Here is a 27,385-nt window from a genome sequence, read left to right on the forward strand (position 1 = left end):
GCATGGGTTGATTCTGGACTCTCTGAGCATGGCGGACAATGAAGGCAGATGAGAAGCCAAGGACAATGGCACTAGGCTTCGATCCTAATACATGAACTGGCTTTGTGGGAGCTTAGCCTGTTTAGACGCTCACCTTCCTGGACGTAGATAGGGAGGCAGAGGTAGGCGGATCTCTGTGAGTTCGAGACCAGCCTGGTCTACAAGAGCTAGTTCCAGGACAGGCTCCAAAGCCACAGAGAAACCCTATCTCGAAAAACCAAAAAAAAAAAAAAAAAAAAAAAAAAAACCAAAAGAAGACCTTCGTCTTCCCGCAGGGCAGAGAATTTGGACTGCTCTTCAGTATCGAGAGGGAGGGAGAATGGTGTGGGGGGAGGAGAAGAGGAGTGGGGATAGGGGGAGGGGAGTGGGGGGAGGGGGCAATATTTGGGAGGAGGGGAGGGAAATGGGAAACGGGGAGCAGGTGGAAATTTTAATTAAAAAAGAATAAAAAATAAATAAAAAGGAAAAAAAATGAAAAAAAAAAGTTGCTCTCCTAGGAAGAAAGGAAGGGGGTGTGATCAGTAGGGTTATTGTTAATTAGCTACTGTCAGGGGAACACCGACTGCCTTTCCAGTGTAATGACTAAGGCACATGGCATATCTATAAGACATGAATGAAAACTTTTCTGCTTGGGAAATTTTGCTATTTCTACCACATTAGGTGTTGAAAAAGTGAGCTGACAATCTCTTTGAGTTTCATTTTGAGGACTTGAAAATCTAGTATAGATGGTTTAAATTTGAGATTTAATATGTTCAGGGAAAGAGATTACTGGAAAATTATGTTTTTCTATATCTTTTACGAAATAAGATTAACCTCTTTATTTGGTATTAGGTAATCAAGCATATAACTGACAATTTGTACATAACAGGGCAGTACTTTAAGCACAGCTGTGACCATGAGAGGCAAATTAGCACACTTTTTTTGCCTTATAGTTTAGCAAAGAAAGCTTACTGATAAAAACAAAAATCTGACCTTGGTAAATATGTGCAATAATTGCAAGTGTATCATTGTCTCCTATAAATTCATCTTCATGATGACAATGTGTATTTCTGTCTCAAGAGAAAAGAAGGAAAGCCATTTCCTCTAAGATACCTTTTCCTAGGTTTCTAGGTGTACATATTTGCTGATAATTTGTTTGGTACATCACTAGTCACCCAGTCATAAATAGCAGAGGCCCTAAAAGGATCGCTGTCACCTGGATTCATTTAATACCAATGTTTCATCAATAGTTGCTAACTCTAGTCCTGTTACTTTTCCACTTTTCCCATCCTATAACAGCTCATTCATCAGACTGTGAGCACAAGAAAGAACTTACAGTAAGCGAATAGATGGACTGTCAGTTCTTAGGGTAGATCAGAAGCTCTTAACATGGTGTTTTCACAAGCAGTCCATAGATTGTTTCAATTTTTACCTAAAGTCTTTGTCCATGCTTACTTGGAAGCTTACTCACAGTTATTGTCCAAACTTCATTTTCTTCAACTGTCTTCCTGGAATAATCTTTGCAATTTGTATCACAAGTAATATACAGAGCATGACACAAAATAACATAATTCTTTCTCGAACAATAAGATATTTAGAAGTAATTACTTTATAACTAGCAAATCAACCTGTTCATAAATCTATTTGTTATCTTTAAAATATATAGCTTATGATGCCGTTTCTGTGTTCAGCACTGATGTCTCACTTGCCTTTATTCTCTCTGTATGAGACACTGTCCTGTAACCTCTAATGCAGTGAGGATGGTGTTGCATCACGCAGGAGGCACTCTGGAAAGCCAGTAGCCACTGTTCCTTTGTGCTAGTCCAATGCTCTGGAGGCCATCTAGATTCTCAAAGGAGAAGTCCCTTGACTTACAGAGAAAATGATTTGTACAACATGTAACATAACAGTGTCATCCTCCCCTCCCGCTCAGCCATGTTAACTAATCCTGAACTTAGAAATCCTACAAAATGAAGTGAGATAATCTTCATCCTCTAAATCTTAATTTCAACTTCATTGTCATTTCTCCCAGGATGCTTTTTCTGAGGATTCTTTGGAGCTTTGCTCTACTTTATTGTATCTGAATTTTCTTCAGTATAACCTAGAAGAACGAAATCTGATCATTAGAAAATAGAAAGATGATGACACCGGAGAAACTATGTGAAAACAGACAGGCATAGAAGGTTAAACCTCTAGTTCTCATATATAACACTTAAAAAGTTGATCCCAGAAGAAGTTAGATGAATGGTTACCAGCACATAGAAAGGGTAGAAGGAGACAAGAAGTTTGTCAGTCACTGTATCAAATCTAGTTAGTAAGGCTGAGAAACAAATTCTCATGCACAACGGCAAAGTAAAATGAATAAAGTGAGAACAGTGTATTATATATTTCAACATAGTTGAAGGAGATTTTCAATATTCTCACCACAAAATATACAGCATTGGAAAATGGGCATCTGACTGTCATGATTTTATCGTAATTCCACGTGTATTTATGTTCATTGAAACGACACAAAATCCTCCCAGTAAAGTAATTCTAAGGTAGTTTTTTGATCAGAAACATAATGTATTTTAAGAAACTTACTCTAAAGATAAGAGCACATCCTCTTACATTTTCTCACCAAATTTTGAAATTTTGTTTGTAGGTAGACCAGTATTCCCAAATTACTGTGCATTTACGATTTAACCTGAAGTCAAAATTAACTGTGATTTTGTTGTTTATTACATCTTCTACCATCATTTATTATAGGTATTTTACTGCTTTATTTAAAAATTTCACAAGACTCTATGAGCCATACAAATGTAAGTCATATCCATGTGGATGCTGAAGAGTTCCTTCACACTGATTTTTTAAAGCAGATTTGCTAACAAATAATATTGAGAGAAGAAGCAAAATAGCCAAAATATTAGTTTAATTTTATGGAATATTAATTGACCTTATTTTTCATTGAACTTTCATTGTTTACAAAAAAATTGTCCATTAGTAGATGCAACAAAAAAGGGATTTTCAATGGTAATACTTAATTTTAATATTAATAGAAATCATATAAGCCGGAGTATGGTGGTATACCTCAAAACAATTATTGCAACACAAACATTAATGCATCCAAATGATGTAGACATAGAAGAAGGAACTATTTGGGAAGAAGGGCACTAACAGGAGGGAAAAAGGAGGACAAAAGACTCTGAAATGTGAATGTAGTCAGAGCATATGATATACTTAAAGGTAAATAATTATACTATCCATTTCCACACACAGTGCATACATGTTAGTAAAATTTGTTTAACTATGTGGCGATATTAATTAAAAATACAATTGTAAGGAAAATACATTATACTTTCTATATTTTGAATGTATAGTTTTGAAGGCATGGATTTCTTAGGTATAGATGCAGCTGTTTAGCTAAATATGGAGAAAGTTTTTCACTTTAGTTCAAGGCAGAGTTGTACCAGGATAATTTCTTTGCTTTTCTGCTAATGTTTTTATTTATTTTTGTCAATTTCATAATTTATTCAATTTATTTGTTCATATTCATTCCCCTAATATTCTCTTTTATTTCCCTTCCCACTCCAATTGACACCTCTTTTCCTGCTAACTATTTCATCTTCTTCTTCCTTCATGTGGTGTGTGTGTGTGAGTAAGTGTGAAAATGCATGTGTATCTGTGTGTGTGTGTGCATGCATGATGCATGTGTGCATTTGCAGTCCTCTGCAAGTAGCCACAACTGCAGCATGCCATGATTTAAAGGCATGACATACTCAGAAAACAGAGTTATATAGATTTTTCTTTCCATCTTCTGACTCTTGCAATCTATCAGAAGCTTTCCCTGGCCTTGAGCAAGGTGATACTGATATTCATTTTAGGGGTAAGGACACAGCCACCACCTTTAAAACTTTGATCATTTTTGAGTCTCTGCACTAAATACTACCCTTTGCAAATGGAATAATATCATTAAAAAGCAAGTCTCCAAACTGTGTATTTTATATAGAAGCTTAGTGTGCAAAAATAGTGATTTCCATCCATAACAGCAAAATAAAAACCATAAAAATTGAATAGAAATTATTTATTTATTTGAGTTAACTTTATGTGTGAAGATTAATTTTATTAATGAATTTAAATTTATAGATTAATTTTATTAATGAATTTAAACTTATAGAACTATGGAAACATATTTTCCCAATAAAGTTAGTCATATTAATTACTAATCTATAATCCTTAATTATGCATATACATATATTACATGTCTGTAAGTACAAGATTTTTTTAGTTTGTGTAGGTATACTCATGTAAGCAAAAGTTTAAAGTGTTTAAATGTAAATATGGTTTATGACATGGAGTGAGGTCATGTTGCTAAAAGAATGGAGTCACGTTGGCAAACAGATTCTCTGTAGTTTCCCACCTTCCTTTATGTATGTAGTTGTTCAGTCCTTTATGCCAACTTCATTTCTTTAATTTTTATAATGTTTTACACAAACATACAACTATTTAGTAGAGCATAACACTATATATTATATATAATATATTACATCATACACATTATATACTATATATAGAATACTATATATAATATATTCAATAGAGCATAACATAATACTATTGATTGATTGATTGGTTGGTTGGTTGGTTGGTTGGTTGGTTGGTTGGCTGACTGTTTTTTGGGGACAGAATCTCACTATGTTGTACTGGATGGCCTGAAACTCACTATGTAGAACAGGACAGCCTCAATCTCATAGCGATCTACCTGTCTCAGCCTCCCAAGGGCTATGATTAAAGACATGTGACGTCATACTGAGCCTTCTATTAATTTTCAAGCCACATTAAAATGAGAGTTCTCATTATACCACATCTTGAATCTTCTTCAGTAACACACATAAACATTACATTAACAGACATTTTTTATTTTACAGAAATAAATACAAATACCCTTAGGAGTTTGGTTTTGTTTATGTTTCATAGGAGTCATGGAAAAGAAAACTTTTGTATATTTTGAGGATTGAACATAGAACTTATAACAGTGTACACATACATTGCAAGCAGATTTATTTTAGTTAAAAAATAACCAAATACAGTTCAAGATGGGAAAATATCAAATAAAAGATGTGAAAGGCATGATCAAGCACGTCTGGTAGTCAAATTCCAACTGTGGTCTCAGGTGTGGAAATAGTTACTTGTTGACAGAGGTTTCTGTCCTACCAGGTCCCTCAGTCATTCAGTCCCAAAGAAACACACAGAGGTCTACATTAATTATAAACTGGTTTTTCTATTAGCTCAGACTTCTTATTAACTCTTACATCCTACATAATTCTTGTCTGTGTCAGCCACGTGGCTTGGTACCTTTTTATCAGGGAGGCATTCCCATCTTTCTTCCTCTGTGTCTGGGTTACATCTGCAAACTGAAATTTCCTCTTCCCAGAATTGTGTTCCCATCACCCTGAATATACTTAATGCCTGACTACTGGCCAATCAATGTTTTATTAAAATACAAGTAACAAATCTTTACAGGGTACAAGACCTGTCCCACAGCAGTTTCTCAATGAAAATGATTCTCAAAAGATTTTTCAACCCAGAGAGAAGCTTCCCTAGGTTAATGCCAAAAATATCTGTGAGAAACACAGAGAAGGGGATGTATATCTCTCCCCTGTGCACATACCAGAAGGACATGGCCATTTCACAGAAGCTTTATGGATATCACAATAAGAGTTGTTAAGAGAATGGTTAAAACATTACCATATTTACTGACTCAGACAAGCTATGAATCTACAAAGTAAATTAGAATCTATCAATGGCAAAATTGTAGATTCTGAAACTGACATCCTCTGTATAAGTAAAGAAGCTTTGTATATTATTAAATATCCAGATTTCTGCTCACATGAAATTGACATAAGAAATGATAGTAAAGTAGTTGGCGCACTTATATTTCACTGAATAAAAGGTATTTCTTTTAAGTTTTAGGAAATGACTTATCAGACTGTAAGCATTCATAATTGTATGCAATTATTATCACTTAGTATTTATACTATATTGCCAATTCCTAGGCTGATTGTGACTGTGGTTGATACAAAATAGTCTTAGAGAATGAAAATTTTTAACTTCAAGTGTTTGATGAAACTGTGGAAAATATTTTTACTTTTTATTTAGGTTTATTTTTTTAATTTTATGTTACACTCCAACCACAGCTCCCCACCTCCTCCTGACCCCCCCACCTCTCCCCCAGACCACCCCATCCACTCCTGCCCATGATTAAGGGCTCCCATGTGGAGTCAACAAAGACTGACATATTAAGTTACATCAGGATCAAGTACCTCCCCCATGTATTATGGCTGATTATGGCATCCCACCATAGGGAATGGGCTTCAGTAAGCTAGCTCATACACCAGGGATAGATGCTGGTCCTACTGTCAGGTGCCTCATAGTTCAATCTTCAAAACTGCCTCCCACATGTGGAGGATCTGGTTCTGTTCCATGGAGGCTCCACAGCTGCACGTCTAGAGTTCATGAGTTTCTATATGATCTTGTTTCAGCTGTCTCTGTAGATTTTTCCATCATGATCTTGGCCTCCCTTGCTCATATATTGCCTCCTGCCTCTCTTCAGTTGGATTCCTGGAGCTCAGCTTGGTGCTTGGTTGTGGATCTCAGCATTTGATTCTGTCAGTTGCTGGATGAAGTTTCTATGATAATATTTGTGGTATTCATCAATCTGATTACAAGGGAAGGCCAATTCATGCACCCTCTCTTCTATTGCTAGGAGTCTTAGTTGGGGTCAAACCTGTGTATTCTTGGGAATTTCCCTGGCACCAGATTTCTCCCTATCTCCATAGTGACTCTTTATAATGATACCTTTTTTACTGCTCTGCCAATCAGTCCCTCTCCCCCTCTCAATCATCCCATTCCCTCATGTTCTCATTACCCATATCATCCCCCTTTGCTCACATTTTACCCAGCAGTTAGGGTGTCTTGTTACCTAGCTTCTCTGGAGCCATGAATTGTAGTCTTGTTATCCTTTGTTTAACATCTAATATCCACTTATGAGTGATTAGATACCATATTTGTCTTTCAAGTTTGGGTTACCTCACTCAGGACAGTTTTTCTAATTCCATCCATTTGTCTGCATATTTCATGGTGTCATTGTTTTTTTATAGCTGAGAAATACTCCATTGTATAAAAGTGCCATATTTTCATTATTCATTCTTCAGTTGAGGGGCATTGAGGTTGTTTCTAGGTTCTGGCTATTATGGATAATGTTTCTACGAACATTGTTGAGCAAATATCCTTTGGTATGATTGAGTATTCTTTGGATATATTCCTAGAAGTAGTATTTCTGGGTCTTGAGGTAGATTGATTCCCAATTTTCTGAGAAACAGCCATACTGATTTCCAGAGTGGCTGTACAAGCTTTCACTCCAACCAGCAGTGGAGAAATATTCCTCTGAGTGTATCAACATACTATACTAATTACAGTGAAGTCATTGGGCTAGCATAAGTTAAATGTTTTTATACTATATGTATCTTTTATGTCAGTTTTCCAATAGACAGAATAAAATGACACCTTTCTGAACTTAGAAATTGCTTATTATCCTAGCCTGAAGAACAATAGAAATAAATGAATTCATAAACCAGGTAAATAATTTAATCAATAAAATAATAAAAGCTAATTATTATACCTAATAAGTATCCCATTAATCACTTTATATAGAGAGCCTATATATAAAATACAATGTTTTATTTTCTTTTTAATTTTTTGTTTTTGTTTTTTGTTTTTTCAGGATAGGATTTTATGTAGCTTTAGAGCTAATCCTGGAACTAGCTCTTGTAGACCAGGCTGACCTTGAACTTATAGAGATCTACCTGCCTTTGCCTCTTGTGTGCTGTGACAAAAAGTGCACCACTAACACCTGGCAATTTTAATATTTTAATTGAAGTAGAAGAATTATATCACTCTTCCCTCCCCACACCTCAGTTACCCTCCCTCATAACTCTCCCATTCCCCACAGTATTAATTTTATAGCCTTTGACTTTTTTGTTATATACCTATGTATACACACATGTTTATGCACAGATATATATAACTAGAACCTACTCAGCTTATTTTTGTTGCTTGTATGTGTATGTATCCAAGGCAGTTAGATATAGATCTATTATCATTTTTCTACATATTAATATCCAGTTATGCCAGCACCATTTGTTGAATATGTTTTTGTTTTTACACTTTATATTTGTTGCTTCTTTGTCAAAAATTAGGTGTTCATAGGTGTGTGGATTGACATCTGAGTCTTCAATTCAATTTCATTGGTCTTCCTGTCTGATTTTATGCCAATACCAGGCTGTTTTCAGTACTGTAGCTCTGTAATAGAGTTTGAAGTCAGGGATTGTGATGCCTCCAGAATTTCCATTATTGTACAGGATTGTTTTTTGCTATCCTGGGTTTTTTGCTTTCCCACATGATGTTGAAAATTATTTTTTCAACGAATGTGAAAAATTTTTATGGAATTTTGATGAGCATTGCATTAAATCTGTAGATCGCTCTTGGTAAGATTGTCATTTTTACTATGCTATTTCTACCTACCCAAGAATATGGGAGGTATTTCCTTTTTTTGGTGTTTCTTCAATTTCTTTCTTCAAATATTTAAAGTTTGTGTCATACATGTCTTTCATTTGTTTTATTAGAATTATTCCAAGATAGTTTATGTTATTTGTGGCTATTGTGAAGAGTGATCTTTCTCTGATTTCATTCTAAGCCCATTTATCATCTGTGTAAAGAAGGGATACTTATTTTTTTTTTTTAGTTAATCTTGTATTCTGTTACATTACGGAAGGTGTTTATGAGTTGTAGAACTTCGTTGGTAGAATTTCTTGGGTTGCTTATGTAACCTATCATATCATTAGCAAATAGTGTTTATCTTCTTCTTTTCCAATTTGTTTCCCCTTGATCTCCTTTTGTTGTCTTTTGACTCTAGCTAGAACTTCGAGCACTATAATAAATACATATGGAGAGAAAGGACAACTTTGTCTTATTCCTGATTTCAGTGGGATTGCTTTGAGTTTTTCCCCATCTAGTTTGATATTGGTTGTTGGCTTGCTATATATTGACTTTATTATGTTTAGGTATGTTTCTTGTATCCCTGCTCTCTCCAAGACCTTTATGTATATTTTTGAAGACTTTTTCAGCATCTAATTGCTGTGGGACAATGGTCTGTATTTTGTCAATTATATTTTTAAATAAATGTTGATTGGCCAGTAGCCAGGCTGGAAGAATAGGCGTGACAACCAGACAGGAAGCAGAGGCAAGTCAATGAGAACAGGAGAATTCTGGGAAGAGGAAGGCTTGTTCTGCTGTTCTGACCCAGCCACAGAGCAAGCAAGATGTAACTGTCTCACCAAAAAGGTACCAAGCCATGTGGCTAACATAGACAAGAATAATGGGCTAATATAAGTTATAAGAGATAATAAGAAGCCTGAGCTAATGGACCAATCAGTTTATAGTTAAGGTGGACCTCTGTGTGATTTCTTTGGGACATAACAACTGCAGGAACTGGGCAGGACAGAAAACTCAGTCAACATCTAATGAGATGATCATGTAGTTTTCTTTTCAGTTTGTTTATATGGTGGATTATGTTGACAGATTTAATATGTTGAACCATTCCTGCATCTCTGGAATAAAACCAACTTTATCATGGTGGATGATTATTCTGATGTGTTCTTGGATTTGGTTCACCAGTATTTTATTGAGTATTTTTGCATCAATGTTCATGAGTGAAATTGATCTGTAATTCTCTTTCTTAGTAATGTCCTTATGTGGTTTGGTTATCTGAATAACTGTAGCTTAATAAAAAGTGTTTGGCAATGTTTCTTTTCCTTCTGTTTCTGTTGTGTGGAACAGTTTGAGGAGTGTTGGTATTAGCTCTCAATTTGATAATTTCTTGTCATCTATTCCTGCTGGATATGTTTGCATCTTTTTGTTCTAGAGTTTTCAGGTGTTCTATTAACTCACTAGTGTGGAATGTTTCCAACTTCTTTATGTAGACATTTAATGCTATGAACTTTCCTCTTGATGCTGCTTTCATTGTGTCCCATAAATTTGGGTATGTTGTGTGGTCATTTTCATTGAATTTTAGGAAGTCTTTAATTTCTTCCTTTATTTTTTTCTTGACTCATTGATGATTCAGGTAAGCATTGTTTAATTTCCATGTGTTTGTGAGCTTTCTGGAATTAGTATTGCTGTTGAATTCTAACTTTAAGCCATGGTTATTTAATAAGATACATGAAGTTGTTTCAATTCTTTTGTATCTGTGGAGGCTTGATTTGTTACCTAATATGTGGTCAGTTTTTGAGAAGGTTGCACAGGATGCTGAGAGGAAGGCATGTTCTTTTATGCTTGGATGGAATGGTCTATAGATGTGTGCTAAGTCCATTTGATCCATAAATCTGTTAATTCCCTTAGTTCCCTGTTAATTTTCTGTATGACAGACCTGTCCAGTGGTGAGAGTGGGGTTTTGAAGTTTCCCACTATTAGTGTGTGGGGTTTTATGTGTGTTTTAAGCTTTAGTAGTATTTTTACATATGAGAATGCCCTTGAATTTGGAGCATAGACATTTAGTATTGAGATTTTCTCTTGATGGATTTTTCTTGTGACTAATATAAAATGTTCTTCTTTGTCTCTTTTGATTGATTTCAGTTTGAAGCCTATTTTGTTCAATATTAGGATAACTACACCAGCTTCTTTCTTAGGTTTATTTGATTGAAAAATTTTTTCTCAAACATTTACTCAAAGGCAATGTCTGTCTTTGAGGTTGAGGTATATTTCTTGTATGCAGCAGAAGAATGGATTCTGTTTTTATAGCCTGTATAATTTCATATGTGAGTTGAGACCATTTATAATAAGGGATATTAATGACCAGTGATCTCTAGTTCTTGTTATTTTAGTTTTTCTTGGTGGTGATGTTATTGTGTGTGCTTTTCACTTTATTGGGATTTGCTGCTGTAAGATCAACTATTGTCTGTGTTTTTGTAGATGTAGCTGACTTTCTTGGGTAGAAATTTTCCTTCCAGTACTTTGTATAGGGCTGAGTGTGTGACTAGGTATTGGTGAAATCTGGTTCTTTCATGGAATATCTTGATTTATCCTTCTATCATGGTTGAAAGTTTTGTTGGGTATAGTAGTCTGGGCTGGCATTCATGATCTCTTAATGTCTGCATAATGCTTGACCAGGACCTTTTGGTTTTTATATTTTATATTTTTATGTTTATAAGTCAGGTGTAATTCTAATAAGTCTGCCTTTATATGTTACTTGGCCTTTTTCCTTTGCAGCCGTTAATATTCTTTCCTTATTCTGTATGTTTAGTGTTTGATTATTATGTGGCAAGGAGACATTTTTGTTATCCAGTCTATTTGGTGTTCTGTAAGCTTCTTGTATCTCCATACACATATCTTTATACATATCTTTCTTTAGATTGGAAAAGTTTTCTTCTATAATTTTGTTGAATATATTTTCTTTGATTTTTGACTTATAGTTCTCCTTCTTCTATACCTATTATTCTTAAGTTTGGTCTTTTCATGGTGTCTCATATTTCCTGGATATTTTGTGTTAGCTTTTGTTACATTTAATGTTTTCTTTGACCAATGAGTCTATTTCCTCTATTGTATCTTCAGCACTTGAGATTCTCTCTATTCTGCTGTTTATGCTTGCATTTGTGGCTCCTGATCATTTTTTCATATTTTCTATTTTCAGAATTCTCTTGGTTTATGTTTTCTTTATTGTCCCTATTTTGGTTTTCAAGTCTTGAATTTATACTGTAGATCAAAGCAGAAATTGCCATATGGTAACTAACCATTGCCTAAGTATCACTTTTTTTTTTTTAAATAGAGAAAATGTAGGCATATTCATTCTTATCCAGGGAGGTGTAGTTGCTTTAGAGGGGAGCAATATCAATATTGATTTTCTTTATTTGGTTTGTGGAAACGATTATAACTTTAAAGAATTTTAAGAATAATTTTGTCATGTTCCCAGAGATTATTATGTGATGCCAATACAAAAATCCATAGTTTAACATTTTTTAAATAAGAAAACTTGGTGAAAAAGCATTTACATGCAAGTGCATGTAAACATGGTTTGACTATTTAGAATTTTTGGGAGAAGAAAATAGGAAATTTCAGATAATGTCTGTAGGTGACTCTTTATTGCTGTTATATTTATTTTGTTTTAACTCTTTTTAATTTTTTCCATACAATATATTTTGATCATGTTTTCTTCTCCCCAATTATTCCTAGATTCTCTCATGAATCTGATCATTAGTTAAAATTAAATCCTCTATCTTTGAAATAATCCAATTCATAATTGTACATAAATTGTGGAATAATAATAGAAATTTAGTTCAGCCTGAATTAAAAAATGCAGAAGTAGATGGGAAGGTCCTTCATATCTTCAGACTGTACCTGTCTTGCTGACAGATCATGTGTTTTTACATCTTCTGACTGTACTGCCTTGCTGAGAGACAATATGCTTTCATATCTTCTGACTGTCCCTGCCTTGTTCACAGACAATGTATTTTCATATATCTTGTACTAGATGTTGTCCAAGAATTTGACTTTCCTTGGTGTAGGAGCAGCCCTCAATAATTACTGAATGCATAAACCCAAAGAAATAAACAAGTCATTGAGTAAAAGAATAAGTAATTTGGGTGTTATCTTTTTAAAAGAAGTGTTGTAATTATATCTCACTTAAAACAATAGAAAAGAACCCATAAACTTGAAGTTAGGATCTCAGATCCAGTCATTCCCTCCATTCCTGAAGAACCCACGGTCTCCTCTTTGCTCCTTGATAGTTTATGTTTTATTTTCTGTTTTGTTTGTTTTTATACACCTATGTCTCATTCCCCCAGATTTGATCCTTTACTTGAGAATACTTGTTACTCTTCTATTTCCGCATTCAATTTCACCAAAGAACCATTAATTAAAAACAATTTAAAGACTGTTAATCTCAAAATTGATAATATTTGATTTTTAAAATAATTACAATGAAAATTGCTTTAAAAACACTACTTTGAAAATATAACATTACTAGCATAAACTGAATTTAGTTAAATCACACTTTAAAATCACACTTTCAGTCCAAGACAGTGACTTCCACAGGAACAGTACAAGGGAGCAACCTTTGAGGGAGCAGGCCCAAGCCAGGGATATCTAAGGGACTAGGCCCAAGTCAGGAACATTTACGGGAACAGGCCTGAGCCAGGGACCTCTGCCAGAGCAGGCCTGAACCAGTGACCTCCACTGGAGCAACCGCCACAGGAGCAGGTACAAGGGAGTGACTGCTGAGGAAGCAGGCCCAAGCCAGGGACCTCCACCAGAGCAAGGCCAAGCCAGGGACATTTATGGGAACAGGCCTGAGCCAACAACCTTCACCACAGAAGGCCTGAGCCAGCAACCTCTGTTGGAGCAGGCCCAAGGCAGCAACCTCAGTAGAGTATATCCAAGCAAGCAACCTCCTTAGGAGTGGGCCTGAACAATCTCTGGGATTGCAGAGGGACACCCAAGAGCACCAAGCGACCTCCAGGAACACTGAGTGACCTACGAGTGACTGAAACTGTGGCCCTGACTGCACCATGAGGAGCAACCATCTGAGCCTTGGATCGACTCACACCTGGAAGATTAATCACCAGAGACACAACCCCAACTACACCAATCAGAGGAAAAGATGGGTAGACAAGGTAGGAACACACTTAACACCACAAAGAGAAACATGACACCAACAACAATTAGTGTCTCTACAACAGCAAGATTTGAACACCCAAATATACTTGAAGCAGAAGAAAATAACCTAAATAATAACTTTAGGAGAATGTTTGAGGCACTTAAACAGGAAATGAAAAATTTCCTCAAAGCAATGGAGGAAAAGGAAAAAAAAATTGGAAGAAATCAACAAATCCCTTAAAGAAAATCAAGAGAAAGAAATCAAACATATTAAAGAAATGATTATATGAACAAATAATGAGATTTCAAGCACAATATTAATAAAAATTAAAAGGTCATGTAAGGTACTATGCCAAACATTATCAAATATCAAAACTACAAAACAGAATCTGGGTATTTTCCAATTTAAGGCAAACTTTGTAGATAAGTTACTCATATGAAGCTTAAGACTATTAACAGCCAAGGACAGAGGACAGTGATTTGCGTCCTATCTCTCTAATACATTAATAACTGAAGATGATTTTAAAGTATGTAAGGATGCCTATTTCTTTGAGTCACTGTGAGCACATTTAGAGTGGCTAATTTTGCTTTGATGTTTTGTCACCTCTGAGTACAACATACTTAGGATAGATAATTCCCCATGGCATCACTGTCACCTCTGAGTACAACATACTTAGGACAGATAATTCACCATGGCGTCATATCATAATTTTAACACCTTGTGGTCTTGATGACATGATTACATTGCAGAAGAATTAATTTTATGGGGACAGATCAGATGGAGGATTCCTTGGCGGATCTGCTTGGTCTTCACGCTATAGATAATGGGGTTAAGCACTGGTGGCACCATTAAGTAGATATGAGCCATGAAGATGTGAACAAAGGGAGAGGAATGCTTGGCAAAACGATGGACGATAGATAATCCTATCATGGGCACATATAGGATGAGTACAGCACAGATGTGGGATGCACATGTGTTAAGTGCCTTCAGCCTACCATCACGGGATGCAATTTTTAACACTGAGTGAAGGATAAAAACATAAGTTATTAAAATACCCAAAGAATCCATGCCCCACAGCATAGTAATCACAACCATTCCATATATAACATTAAACCTGACATCAGCACAGGCAAGTCGGATTATGTCCTGGTGCAGACAATAAGAATGAGAAAGGACATGGGAGCGACAGAAGGGAAAGAATGCTAGACGAACCAGGAGAGGAATGAGTGGGATTGCACTCCGAAGCAAGGCTGCAATTCCAATCTTGGCAATGAGCTTTGGAGTGAGAATGGTAGCATATCGCAGGGGGTGGCAGATGGCCACATACCGGTCAAGGGCCATGGCCAGGAGCACAGATGACTCAGTGAAGGAAAAGGTATGAATCAGAAACATTTGGACCACGCAGATATTGAACTGGATCTCTCGGGAAATGGACCACAACACCCTGAAAAGTGATACCATGGCAGGCAGGGACATGGCCATGTCAGTGAGAGAAAGCATGGCCAGGAAGTAATACATGGGCTCGTGGAGCCTTGGGTCTGTCCTCACAATATGCAAGATGGAGCAGTTGCCTGTTATGCCAACAAGGTAGAGGAGACAGAATGGGATGGAAATCCAGTGGTGAAATTCCTCATAGCCAGGGATGCCTGTGAGGTAGAATGTGGAGGACATGACGCTGCTGGAGTTTGAGGTTGCCATTGGGCTGACTGCTAGAGCACAATCCAGTTCCACAGTTACTATCTAATGGGGAAGGCTTTGACAAGGCCAGGGTCTGCATTTTAAGAAGAAAAGGAGAAAAAGACAAAGTAAACAAAAGAGACTTCAGTGTTTACCTTTTGTAACTCCTTAAGCCATTCTAATCCTACTTCCCTTTCTCAGTGTCACTGATGGTTATGGCCAGTTAGTTAAAGCATCTACCCTCTCTCTCCCCACCAAGTCCTTCATTTCTGCAGAATCATTCAAACACCTTTAAATGTGAATGAGCTTCTAAAGGCATCATCCTGATAGAACACATGAACACAAATTAAGCCCACCCTTTTTACCTTAATACTTTCCAAAGACATGTTATTGACAGGCATAACACTACCATTTCTCTAGATGACTTAAATTGAATTGCTACTCTGTTAAATTTGATGATTTCATGCTCAGTGCTAGAACATCTTTAGAGAAATCAACCCAGTTTGGGCCAGCACAGGCTTCATTCTCCCCCAACTACTCTCTGTTGTGTAACTGATGTCATAATCTTGTTCTTCAAACCACAGACTCCAAACATGATTTGATTTTTGAACTGTAAGTCTTTGTTTTTTTCTTTTTTTAAAAAAAATTCATGCAATCTATTTTGCTTATTTTTCTCTTCTCCAACTCCTCCCAGAGCCTCCCTACCACCCTTTCTCTTTCTTTAAAAAAAAAATCAACAAAACAAATAAGAAACAATAAGACAAGCAAAGCAAAATGCACAAACACACACACACACAATAAAATAGATAAACATAGTCTGTTTTTTCTCATCAACACACCTGGGCATGGGGTCTGCCTTAGACTGTAGTTGATATAACCAATGGCACTACAATGGATAAAAATGGTTTTCCCTTACCAGCAGGTATCAGTTACAAACAGCATTTGGGTTAGGGGTGGACTTTCTGTACACTCCCCCATCCCTGCTGGTATTTTGTCTGATGTAAACCTGTGCAGGTCTTGTGAGAGTGTCACCATCTCTGTAATTTGGATTGCTCCTCTGAAAGTTAATTAAGTAGTAAAATGTACCTAAGTAACATATAATTTTCAAAGCAAACTTTACAACAAAGAGAAAAATACAATATTTAAAGAAAATAGAATTGACTGTTTTCTTCATTGAGATGCCACGTTTTGGATAAAAGTATTTCTTTGGTTCTATACCATATTAGCATGAATTATATTATAGTTGAAATGTAGATTCGCTTTTTAATTATTTATAGTGATTACTTTCTAGTATATACTAAAGTTGTATCCTTTATCAGCTGACACTTCAGTGGTATTGTGCTGGAAACCAAGGAGATACTGTATGCAAATCAGGAATTAGTTTATAAATCAGACCATACAGTTTATCATGAAGAAGCATTCTCAGCTGTAACTAAGAATAAATAAAATAGGAAAGGAGGTAAGTTCAATATTTAAAATGAACACTATAGATAGTAATAACAAAATTATGCTTCTGCTGCAGCTGAGCACAACAGAGAAAATGAAAAAACAGAGGTCTTTCATTACTGCAGAAATTAAAAGTAGAAAAAACACACAGCACCCTAATACAAAGCACTCATGAATGGGCCTTTCCCAAAGTAATAATGGGCAGCTGTACTGTGAGAATTATCAATTTTGTCTCACTGACATCCTGTGACTGCTAAGCATTGATATTTTAATCACATTTTAAATGTCTTTAATATTGTCAATTTTCACTGATAACTGTGATATTCCTATCAGGGCACATTTCATTCTATTGAGTGTGGATAAAATAGTGCCCAGAGTGGAATACAAAATTCCATTTAGGCAAAGATTGAAATCCTTGAGACTTGCTAAGCTATGAATCTGAAAATCTCTGCTAGACTCTGTGATTACCCAAATATATACATATGTGATGTATCTTGTGTGCTCGCTAGCAGCTAGTCCTCCTATTAGGCTATAGCCAAACTTGCTTTTCACTGTCCACTCTCTGTTGTTTATGATCTTTGATTTCAAATAAGTCCTCACAGACTTGCCATCTGTCCCTAGGATTAGTTCATAAGCTGCATTTCCTTTTCTGTTCAGTCTGAAAGTGTCTCTTTGGCTCCTATAAGCAGCAAATCCATTAACAAAGACCAAGAGCCACATCAGTTTGGGCATCTTCTACAAGCCTTGTCAGTTTGAAAAGCTTGAGGCTAATCAGAAGTTTTTAGCACAAGCATGAATATCTATGATATTTTGTTCACAGTAATGTCCTTAACTGAATAATAATATTATAATAATAATAATAAACTTACCTTAAAACAGCGTTTTAGACTTTTACCTTCTACTTCTGATAAATATATAAACTACTCTGCTTCTCAACTTCTCAACAATGTATTTCCATTTTCATTCACCTAAATATTTCCCTGATCTCTCATACTAGGTAGAAAAATTCCCTTTATTGTGAGTGGCAGTTCAACTCAACAAACAAGTGGGATTAATTTATAAATCTTCCTACAGTCCTAGGAGACATGAGGCCCCTAGACAAATGCAAGAGAGGCTGTGGCTACCTCAGGGTCAACATTTCCATTCACGCCACTTCCTAAAAGCCTTTGTCCACTACTCCCAGACAGAAGTACTTTGCTGTCTCTTAGGAGTGAGCTTTGGAATTTCTCAGTATGCCTCAGTATCTGGAAGAAATTTTATGATACTGCATAAAATCAAACATTTGCCTGCATCCAGAATATGTAAGGATACTAGAGAACTTACTGCTCTAATGGAACACCATGACCCTTGGGAAGGGAAAGGTTTGTTTGTTTTATGCTTCCTCATCTCTGTTTATCATGGATGGAAATCAGAGCACGCACTCAAACAGGGCAGGAACCGGGTGACAGGAGTTGGAGCAGAGGCTATGGAGAAGTGCTGCTTACTGGACTGGCCTTCCTAGCTCACTCAGTCTGCTCTCTTGTTGAGCCTAGAACCACCCACAACAATCCCAGCCTTCTCATATCAATCACTACTTTTAAAAATACCCTACAGGCTTTCTTGCAGCCAGATCTTTTGGATGCGTTTTTGTTTTGTTTTGTTTTTAATTGAGGTTCCCTCTTCTCAGATAACCCTTTTTTCCCTTTTTTCTTATTCTTAAAAAAAAAAACAACCCAAATTTCCACTCCCTCCCCTCTTCCCCGTCCCCTCCCTCTCCCTCCACAGGCCCTCCCCCACCCCTCTAATCCTAGTGGAATGCCTTGTATCCCACCCTGTGGAAAGTCCAAGGCCCTCCATGCTACGTCTAGGTTGAACAAGGTTTATATCCAAAGAGAATAGGATCCCATGAAGCCGTTATATGCAGTAGAGACACATCCCAGTGTCACTATCAGTGGCCCTCAGTCTGTCCCAGCTGTCAACCCCCTTCAGAGGGACTTAGTTGTTCCCATGCTCATTCACTCCTAGTCCAGTTGGTGTTGGTGAGCTACCATTAGCTCAAGCAAACTGTCTCAGTGGATGACCCCCTCATGGTCTTGATTTCCTTGCTCATACTCTCACTCCCTCCACTCTTCAACTGGATCTTGGGAATTCAGTCCAGTGCTCCGATGTGCCAAGTTGACATAAAACTAGCCAGCATACAGAGTAAGTTCTCTATATATTGTCAACAATATTGATTTCTTAATGCATGCAGGCTGATTGCATAAACTACCACCATTGACGAGTACACTATTGATCGACAGCCTTGAGGGGTACACTACTGACCGACAGCCTTGAAAGGGAACACTACTGACAACTGATAAAAACTCTCATCAGCTTTTCTCACTGTTTTTCTTTTTTCTTTTGTTTTGTCCACTTTTTCTCCAATTTTACAGAAAATAGATTCTTTTCTTATGTAATATATCCCAATTACAGATTCTCCTCCTTCTACTTCTCCCAGTAACTCCCCCACCTCTCCTCCATCTGAAGTGCCCTCTTTCTGTCTTTCATTTAGAAAATAATCAGGCTTCTAAGGGTTAATATAATATAATAAGATAAAACAAAAACTAACACATCAAAGTTAGACAAGACAAACAGAATGAAAAGTGTTCATGAAAAGGCTCAAGAAACAGAGGTCCTCTTATTGACACACTCACTATGGCTGATGATCACAGTGAACACCACTGACCATAACAGTGGCTACTATCACTCAACAACACAATGAACACTACAATTGATCACTGAAGTGACCACTATGGCTGACCATAATGATGACCATCGTGGTTAGAGCATAACAGGAGCAACCACAACTGACCAACTAAATAGAGAAAACATATTTCTGATATTTTTTTCTTAGGGGTTCTGTTTTTCACTGCTGCCCTAGGAAACCAGAAGTAATCTGAATCTGATTTTGAAAAATAACCATAGAATCAACTTTGATCCAACTTCAGACATTTCCATAAATTCTTTCTTGTACATATACTACAAATTATGGGAAAATGGTTTCCCACTACAGTTAAATTAAAATTTGGGTTTTTTAATGGATAGGATGGTCATAAATGACATGGATTGTTCTCCTTAGTCTTCTGTGTAATGTTTTCTCTTTACTGTGTCTTATCCTTTCATCTTTCTCAAGAGTTAATAAGATTTTCTCCCATAGGCACTGTACATTTAGTTTTCAATCATATTCCCTGCAATATTCTGTCTCAATGTGTTAACAGATAATTCAACATATCATTAAATTCTAAACTGAAACATTTTCTCATTCCAGGGGCTTTGCTGGTCATCTTTCTGTAGCTTGCCCTACTTAATGTCAGCTTCTAGCACATCAAGTGTTGTTTTGACTTCCAGTGTAAGATGCTGCATTAGAAGCAGCCTCTGTATGACTGTACATGAGAATATTCATAGTGGAGAGGGAATTAGGGAAGATAGGAAGACCATGTGATAGCATACCCAAACAGCTCAGAAAAGCAGAAAGTTTGTGAAGAAAAAAGTAAAAACTACCTTCAAAGGCTGGGCAGTGGTGGTGCATGCCTTTAATCCCAGCACTTGGGAGGCAGAGGCAGGCCAGCCTGATCTACAAGAGCTAGTTCCAGGATAGGCTCAAAAGCTACAGAGAAACCCTGTCTCTAAAAACAAAGTGAAACAACAACAACAACAACAACAAAATATCTCCCAAACCCTGATATGTGGTGGGGAAGCATGAGAGAATTAAAAATTACATCTGAGATTTACCAGTGGCTCAATAATAACTGACGGTCAATCCACATCCACAGTTTTACAAAATGTAAAATCTAGTGTGTATTATAGTCATAGGCGGTGGAGGGAGATTAAACTGGGAAACATCTAACTTCCATAGCAAATGGGGTTGCTAATCAGGTAAGTAGGAGGAAAAGTCATAAATGGTTTTATCCTACTGTGGATCTTAAACACAACAATTACAACCTGTCAGTCAAGAGATACCTAGGTGACCCACCCAGCAGGTCCTAAGTTACTCCAGGGTCTTGAAGCAGCACTACCTGAAAGACATGGGAGGAGAGAGAAATGGACGCCAAGCAGTATTCTTTGTCAAGGTATCCGTTTATTGAAGCAAGTTTCATGTCTTAAATACTCCTCAGTGAGAAAGAAGCTCTGGCAGGGGCGAACTGAGGAAAGGGGGAAGAGGGAAGGGAAGGAGGGGCTCGGTAGCTAGGCAACTAAGTGGGGCAGTTTGGCAGCTAAGCAGGGCAGTTGCAAGGTCAGTGGCTAGAACACCTGCTGTTAGTGATAAGCAGCAAGCCATGAAGACATTCTGTGGTGCTTTCCAGAGTTTGAGTCTCCACCGTCAGCACGTAATGTTTTGGCTAACTTTAAGTTTTCTTGTCTCAAGATTTTTCCTTCAAGGCCCTGTGAGATGTGAAAAAGGAGAAGCCTGAAATGGCTCCTGACACCTAGGCATGACTATTCTGAGATTACCAAACATTTTCTGTGTGGAACTGACTCCTTCTCTGCAGGATGAAGTTATAATACTATGGATTTATTCAAAGGCTCATGACTGGTAGGTCAAATATGGTAAGAGCAATAATACCAGAAATTCTGCTTTGAAGCAGTCTTTGATAAAAACAGCAACCTCTTGTTTTTTAGTATAGAGGGTTACACCTGACTCTCTTCCCACATCTTCTCCCATTAGTCACCCTTTTTCCTGAGTTTTGCTTCTAGTTCTTGACATCAGCACTTTCTTAAACAGTGACTTTCTGTCTTTAATCTCAAAATATATAGAATATACATGACATGAGAAAGGAAATAGGAAGAACACTAACATAGAGCAAACAAGAAGACAATACAAAGTTTTACACTGTCAAATGTCACAGAAACCAAGTGTGATCTAGGAATAAGGTAGTGATGTGAAAATGGGCAATAGGAACCAGGTTGAGCAGCACTTGCTGATCATTTAAGATATTGCTAGTTATAATCCACAAAACTAAGTACTTTATAAAAGAAAGTATGCAACTGAGCTCTAACAAATATACTCCTTTTTTTTTAATTTGAGTAATTCAATAATTGCATGGAGTATATTTGAAACCAGACCTGTCTGGATTCAGATCCTGACAATCACCATTTTTAGCTGTTAAAATCCAACATGTGTTGCACTCTATCCATAATTCTGCTTCCTTGTTTCTTTGACAAAAGATTAAAGACAAAAGATTAAGAGACAAAAAAAGAGATTACACATCTACCTACAGCCTATGAAAAGATAAGCTCTCAAAGGGTAAATACAACATTTTATTTGCTACTATATTTTGTTGTTGTTGCCTTGATATATTCAAAAATATTTCAAACATCAAAATATCCAGAAGACATCTGGAAAATGTCTTCATTAATTATCTTTGAAAGATATTCATAATAATTACTCTTCCTAAAATTCATTTAGTTCTGCTTCTTTCAGAAAATTACCCTTGTCCCAGTGGACCATTAATTGCTCTTTGAGTAACACACTTAATCAGATGAAACCCAGAATTAATTGTAAGTCATGCTGATGTAAGCTGAACGAGCTTTGAATCTGTTTCTTACAGAAGGTGGCTCTCTGGAGACCTGTCATTAACACGGTTAAATAAGAACAGAGATGGGGAAGAGAGCTACATTTGCATTTGCATGGATAGAATGATGCAATCCTCAAAATGGTAATGTTTATTTTTTTGAAGAACCATGCTAAAGTTAAGGATAAATACCATAGATACATGCTAAAAAGATTAGCTTTTTTGTAAATACAGTAAATATAGCTACTTGCTAGCTAACTATGATGATTAACAACCCAGGTAAGAATTATAATAGCATTTGGGCAGCTTCACCAGGACAGCTCATGGTAACAGTTTGTGCAGAGAATAACTAGTTTTGGCCTCTTCAACATTAAAATATAATCTATCATATCAAGGTCTGTAGTTATAGAAGTGCCCTTTGTTGAGAGGGTCAGTAAGCAAGAAATAGCAGGAAACAACATTTCAAAACAGCCCAAACTGCTAGATTCTTAGTTACCTTAATTGCTTTTTAAAAAAATAAATTAACAACTTTTTAATGTCTTCACCATAAGGACATTTTGGATGTTTGTGATCATTAGTATAATTGTATTGATTTAAATTCCCACTTCATACATATATCAAATATTGTGGATATTTACATATATAATAAATTCATACACTTCCATGTCATTTTGGAAATGTTAAATTAGTAAATAAATGTTTTTAAATGTGTTTTTAGTATTGGGTCTGGTAGCACACTTCTGCAATCCTAGCACTTGTAATGTAGAGGCAGGAGGATCAAGAGTTCAAAACCAACTTAAGTTTTTTTGTAGAGAATTTGAGGGCATCTTAGGTTGCATAAGACTCTGTCCTGAAAAACAATTATTCAATCATGCTCCAAATTATGAAGTATGTAGAAATGAGAAAGAGTCAAATGCAAGCAATTAATTCCAGACTAACACTGCTGGGCCATAAAGAATTATCCTGAACTGCAGCTTAGAAAGAAAAGCATTCACTTGCGTCTCCCTTTTTAGCACTTCACCTAAGCCAACCTGACATCAGTTATGAAGTCTGGAAGACAAGAGTATGTTTTAATAGGCATTGCAACATTTTGTGCTACATGATTTTGAATTTAATATGTGACAAGAAAAGTTAAGTTTAACACAATGAAAGCAAATAGACTCTATAGACAAAAGTATAGCTGAATTCTAGAGGTTCAGACCAAGATTCTAAGCTCCTATTCAGTACCTGCAAGCTGAAAATCAGAATTTACTTTGCATGGTAGTTCCAGCAAAGCATTAGCATACGTGAGCATTCTAAGGTGATCTTTTTTCCATTTTAGAAGAATCTAGGCATTATTCTCTTTCCTCAATTTGTCTGAAAATGGTAACAGATACCACACAAACATACAAACATCAAGAAAAGTATACAATTACCATTTTATGCCAACTATGTTAAGTATAACGGAGGTAAAGAAGGACTGGGCATATGGGAATAAGTTGAAACAGAAACTACGTTTCTTGAAATTAAAGTGTAAAATAATGGAGAATATGAACTGAGAAATTTTACTTAAGAAAACAGAGAATGAGTTTGTAAATTCTTGCTTATTTTCAAATTTTAGAAAATATAGCTTGCAGAAAACCCTTCACATTTGAAGGTAGAAAATATTTCTTGGGAATAAATTCTATAACAGTATTATCAAATAAGGATCCAATGCACAGATTGGGGAACACAAATCCTGAGTTTTAAAGAGCACACACACACACAAACATGAATGAGAGACAGAGAGGGAGAGAGATGAAGATTTAAGTATGATATTAAGAAAGAAAAACATACATATAAAATCAAGCTTATTCCATTTATAAACCAGATTTTTCTGAGAATTAAAATGAATTCTGAATATAAAATATGATTGAAATTTGTTTTATCATATATTATAAAATAAGTTTAATATTTCTTAGAATTATGAGATTCTTCACTTGATTTCTAATAAATTTTGGTATCTGGGTGCATGGTTTTACCAAGTGTCACTAAGGATTCATTTTACACTCGTTCCAGTGGTTGTCAACTTTTTCTAATGTGACAAAACTTTCATATAGATCTTCATACAGTGATGACCCCCAAACATGGAATTATTTTTGTTGCTTGTTTATAACTGTAATATTACTACTGTCATGAATCATAATGTAAATATCTGTGTTTTCCTATGGTTTTAAGCAATCCCTTTGAAAGGATATTTCACCCCAAGGGGTCATGATCCACAGGTTGATAACCCACTGCTCTCATTGAAATTTCAGTAGTCTTGTACTGTGAACCTTTAGGATACACTTCTCATTCATTTTTGTTAGTTTGTTTGTTTTGTAACAGCCTTAGCAAAACATGGAGACTGTACGAGGAGGACTTCATCCACAAGCACTGGGCAGCACCACCACGGGCCCGGCTAACAAGTCCCAACTCTCTCCAAGCACCTTCTGGCTGATGGGCATCCCGGGTCTGGAGCACCTCCATGTCTGGATTGGGATTCCCTTCTGCTCCATGTACATAGTGGCTGTGATGGGGAACGTGACAATCCTGGCTGTGGTGAGAGCAGAGCGCAGCCTCCACGAGCCCATGTTCATCTTCCTGTGCATGCTGTCAGTCACTGACCTGGTCCTCTCCACATCTACACTGCCACGCATGCTCTGTCTCTTCTGGATGGGAGATCATGACATTGCCTTTGATGCGTGCCTTGCCCAAATGTTCTTCATCCATAGCTTCACTGCCATGGAGTCTGGCTTCTTCCTGGCCATGGCCATTGACCGCTATGTGGCCATCTGTGATCCACTGCGCCATGCCACAATTCTCACCCACAGTCGCATCGCCCAAATGGGAGTAGCTGTGGCGCTGCGGGGAGTAGGCTTCTTTTCTCCACACCCCATTCTGCTCAAACAGCTGCCCTACTGCAGAACTCGAATCATTGCACACACCTACTGTGAGTTCATGGCTGTGGTGAAGCTGGCGTGTGTGGACACAGGAGCCACCAAGCGCTATAGCCTCAGTGTGGCCTCTGTCATTGGCTCCTGTGATGGCTTCTTCATTGCCCTCTCTTATGTTCTGATTCTCCGTGCTGTCTTTCGCCTTCCATCTCGAGAAGCAAGTCTGAAAGCCTTAGGCACCTGTGGTTCCCATGTCTGTGTAATCCTCGTTTTCTATTCCACGGCTGTCTTTACATTCCTGATCCACCGCTTTGGCCACAATGTGGCCCCCCAAGTTCATATCTTCATTGCCAATATGTACCTTCTGGTACCACCCTTTCTTAACCCCATTGTCTATGGCATTAGGACAAAGAAAATTAGAGAGTATGTTCTTAGTTTTCTGAGAATAAAAGTTTCCTGATGTTTGAAGTTGTCTTCAGAGAGAATATAGGAAGAAAATATGCAAGTAATTCAAGCTTCTTCATAACTGCCATCTTTGTATTTTCTCGTGGAAATCAGATATTATTTATCTTATATTAGGAAGAATTTCCTCACATATTATTAATGTGTTAATTCTAATAAATCTAGCAACTATAATTTTTTGTGGCCACATATCTGCCTCTCAGGGGCTATACTATGAACCTGACGAGCAGTGAACACACCTCTTAATGCCTTGCATTTATCAAAGTGTGATGTAATGGAAAAAAGCTTATCTAAAAATGAATGATTCATGAATGACATCAACACACACAGGGCAGGGTGCCTTGTCCTCTCTTAGGATTGGAGGAGGAAGAGGTGGGAGGGTGTGGGAATTTGGATTGGTATTTTTGTAAAGTAATAAAATAATAATAAAAATAGAAAATAAAAAAACTTAATTAAAAGAGAACCCATTTTACTTTGAATTATTAGACCCACCTCTCTGGGTCATGATTCATTTTTAAAACTGGCATTTTAAGAGAAACAATAACAAGTAGTGAGACACCATAAGCCCGTACCAAGCTTTATAATGAAGGAAAATGAAATTGTCACTTGAAGACTGTAGTCTAGCAAAATGGGAGTTCTGGCTTCAAATTCTGAAAAGTCTGTCTCACAGAAAATGAACAGATTGGTTCTGCAGAAGTAGAGGGAAAGATAAGTCATGGGCAGACTGGAAAAGGAATGAGATTCCATCTCAACCAAGAAGGACGGCCCAACATGCTGACCTGGAGGTGAAATGGCCGAGTTCAGGGATGTGGTTCCAAGACCATTGAGGCAGCTGAAGGTGGAAAAAGAGGTGGAAGAAATGATTTTGGAGGCCTTGAGGAGCTTAAGCTAAACCAAATGTTGCTATATTCCTTTCAAATTCTTGATAAAACGTCTGGTGGTACAAATGTAGGCGAAGGTGAGTTACTGACGCTCTTTGCCCACAGCAGAACTGTCAGTGCCTCTCAGACTGCAGGCAATGTGTACCGCAGATCTGATAAATCTGATGATAGCACGGTCCTCCCCATCCACACCCCATGTGTGTGTGCACACAAGTGTTTCATTTCTCACCTCCCAGTCACCCTGCACTGTGTCAGCCCTTCACATACTGTGAACAATGTATTTTCAATCACATTCATTTGCTATTCATTCACATCCCTTCTTGGTAGGAGACTGATATTATTCTCCACACTTTGAAATCAAGCACAACCTCAAACACTTGAAGAAATTTTTACAAGGTCACTGAAAATTAGATGGAGACTGAGGGACCAAACATGATGTTTAATTTCCTGAGTCACAGGGCTCCTGCTGCTCCTCAGGAGGATTGGCTGACAGGCTCAGGAACATGTGTGCTGGTGGCTTCAGTTCTACTCTCTGGTTTGTCATTTTGAAGGAGTAAAAAAATCACTGCATTTTTATAATTTTTAGAAAGAAAGGAAGAAACAGAATGAGGACCATAAATCTTTGACAGGATGCTTATTTTGTAACATGATGCCTGGGTTCTAATTTACTCTTTGTTCATTCTATACAGTTCTAAAGTCTTAGCATTTCACTAAACAGAATTTTAATAAATCCACATAAAAATAAATAAAAATCTTAAAACAAGCCAATGAATAACATATAACTGAAAA

The 27,385-nt window shown here is 36.8% G+C and overlaps 2 protein-coding genes across 2 annotated transcripts; one reads left to right on the forward strand and one right to left on the reverse strand.

Annotated features, from left to right (window-relative positions):
- Positions 1-14,443: 14,443 nt before the first annotated feature.
- LOC130880756 (olfactory receptor 51G2-like) lies at positions 14,444-15,403 on the reverse strand. Its single transcript, XM_057779947.1, has one exon. The coding sequence runs from the start codon at positions 15,401-15,403 to the stop codon at positions 14,444-14,446; it is 960 nt and encodes a 319-aa protein (XP_057635930.1).
- A 9,314-nt stretch (positions 15,404-24,717) lies between these two features.
- LOC130879975 (olfactory receptor 52M1-like) lies at positions 24,718-25,713 on the forward strand. Its single transcript, XM_057778787.1, has one exon. It carries the CDS (start codon positions 24,718-24,720, stop codon positions 25,711-25,713), a length of 996 nt encoding a protein of 331 aa, XP_057634770.1.
- The last annotated feature ends 1,672 nt before the right edge of the window (positions 25,714-27,385 follow it).

This window comes from Chionomys nivalis, chromosome 8 (assembly GCF_950005125.1).
Source record: "Chionomys nivalis chromosome 8, mChiNiv1.1, whole genome shotgun sequence".
Taxonomy (NCBI): domain Eukaryota; kingdom Metazoa; phylum Chordata; class Mammalia; order Rodentia; family Cricetidae; genus Chionomys; species Chionomys nivalis.

What these genes read in the sequence shown, in the direction of transcription:
- LOC130880756 (XM_057779947.1), bottom strand. Translation starts at nt 15,403, where the DNA reads ATGGCAACCTCAAACTCCAGCAGCGTCATGTCCTCCACATTCTACCTC.
- LOC130879975 (XM_057778787.1), top strand. Translation starts at nt 24,718, where the DNA reads ATGGAGACTGTACGAGGAGGACTTCATCCACAAGCACTGGGCAGCACC.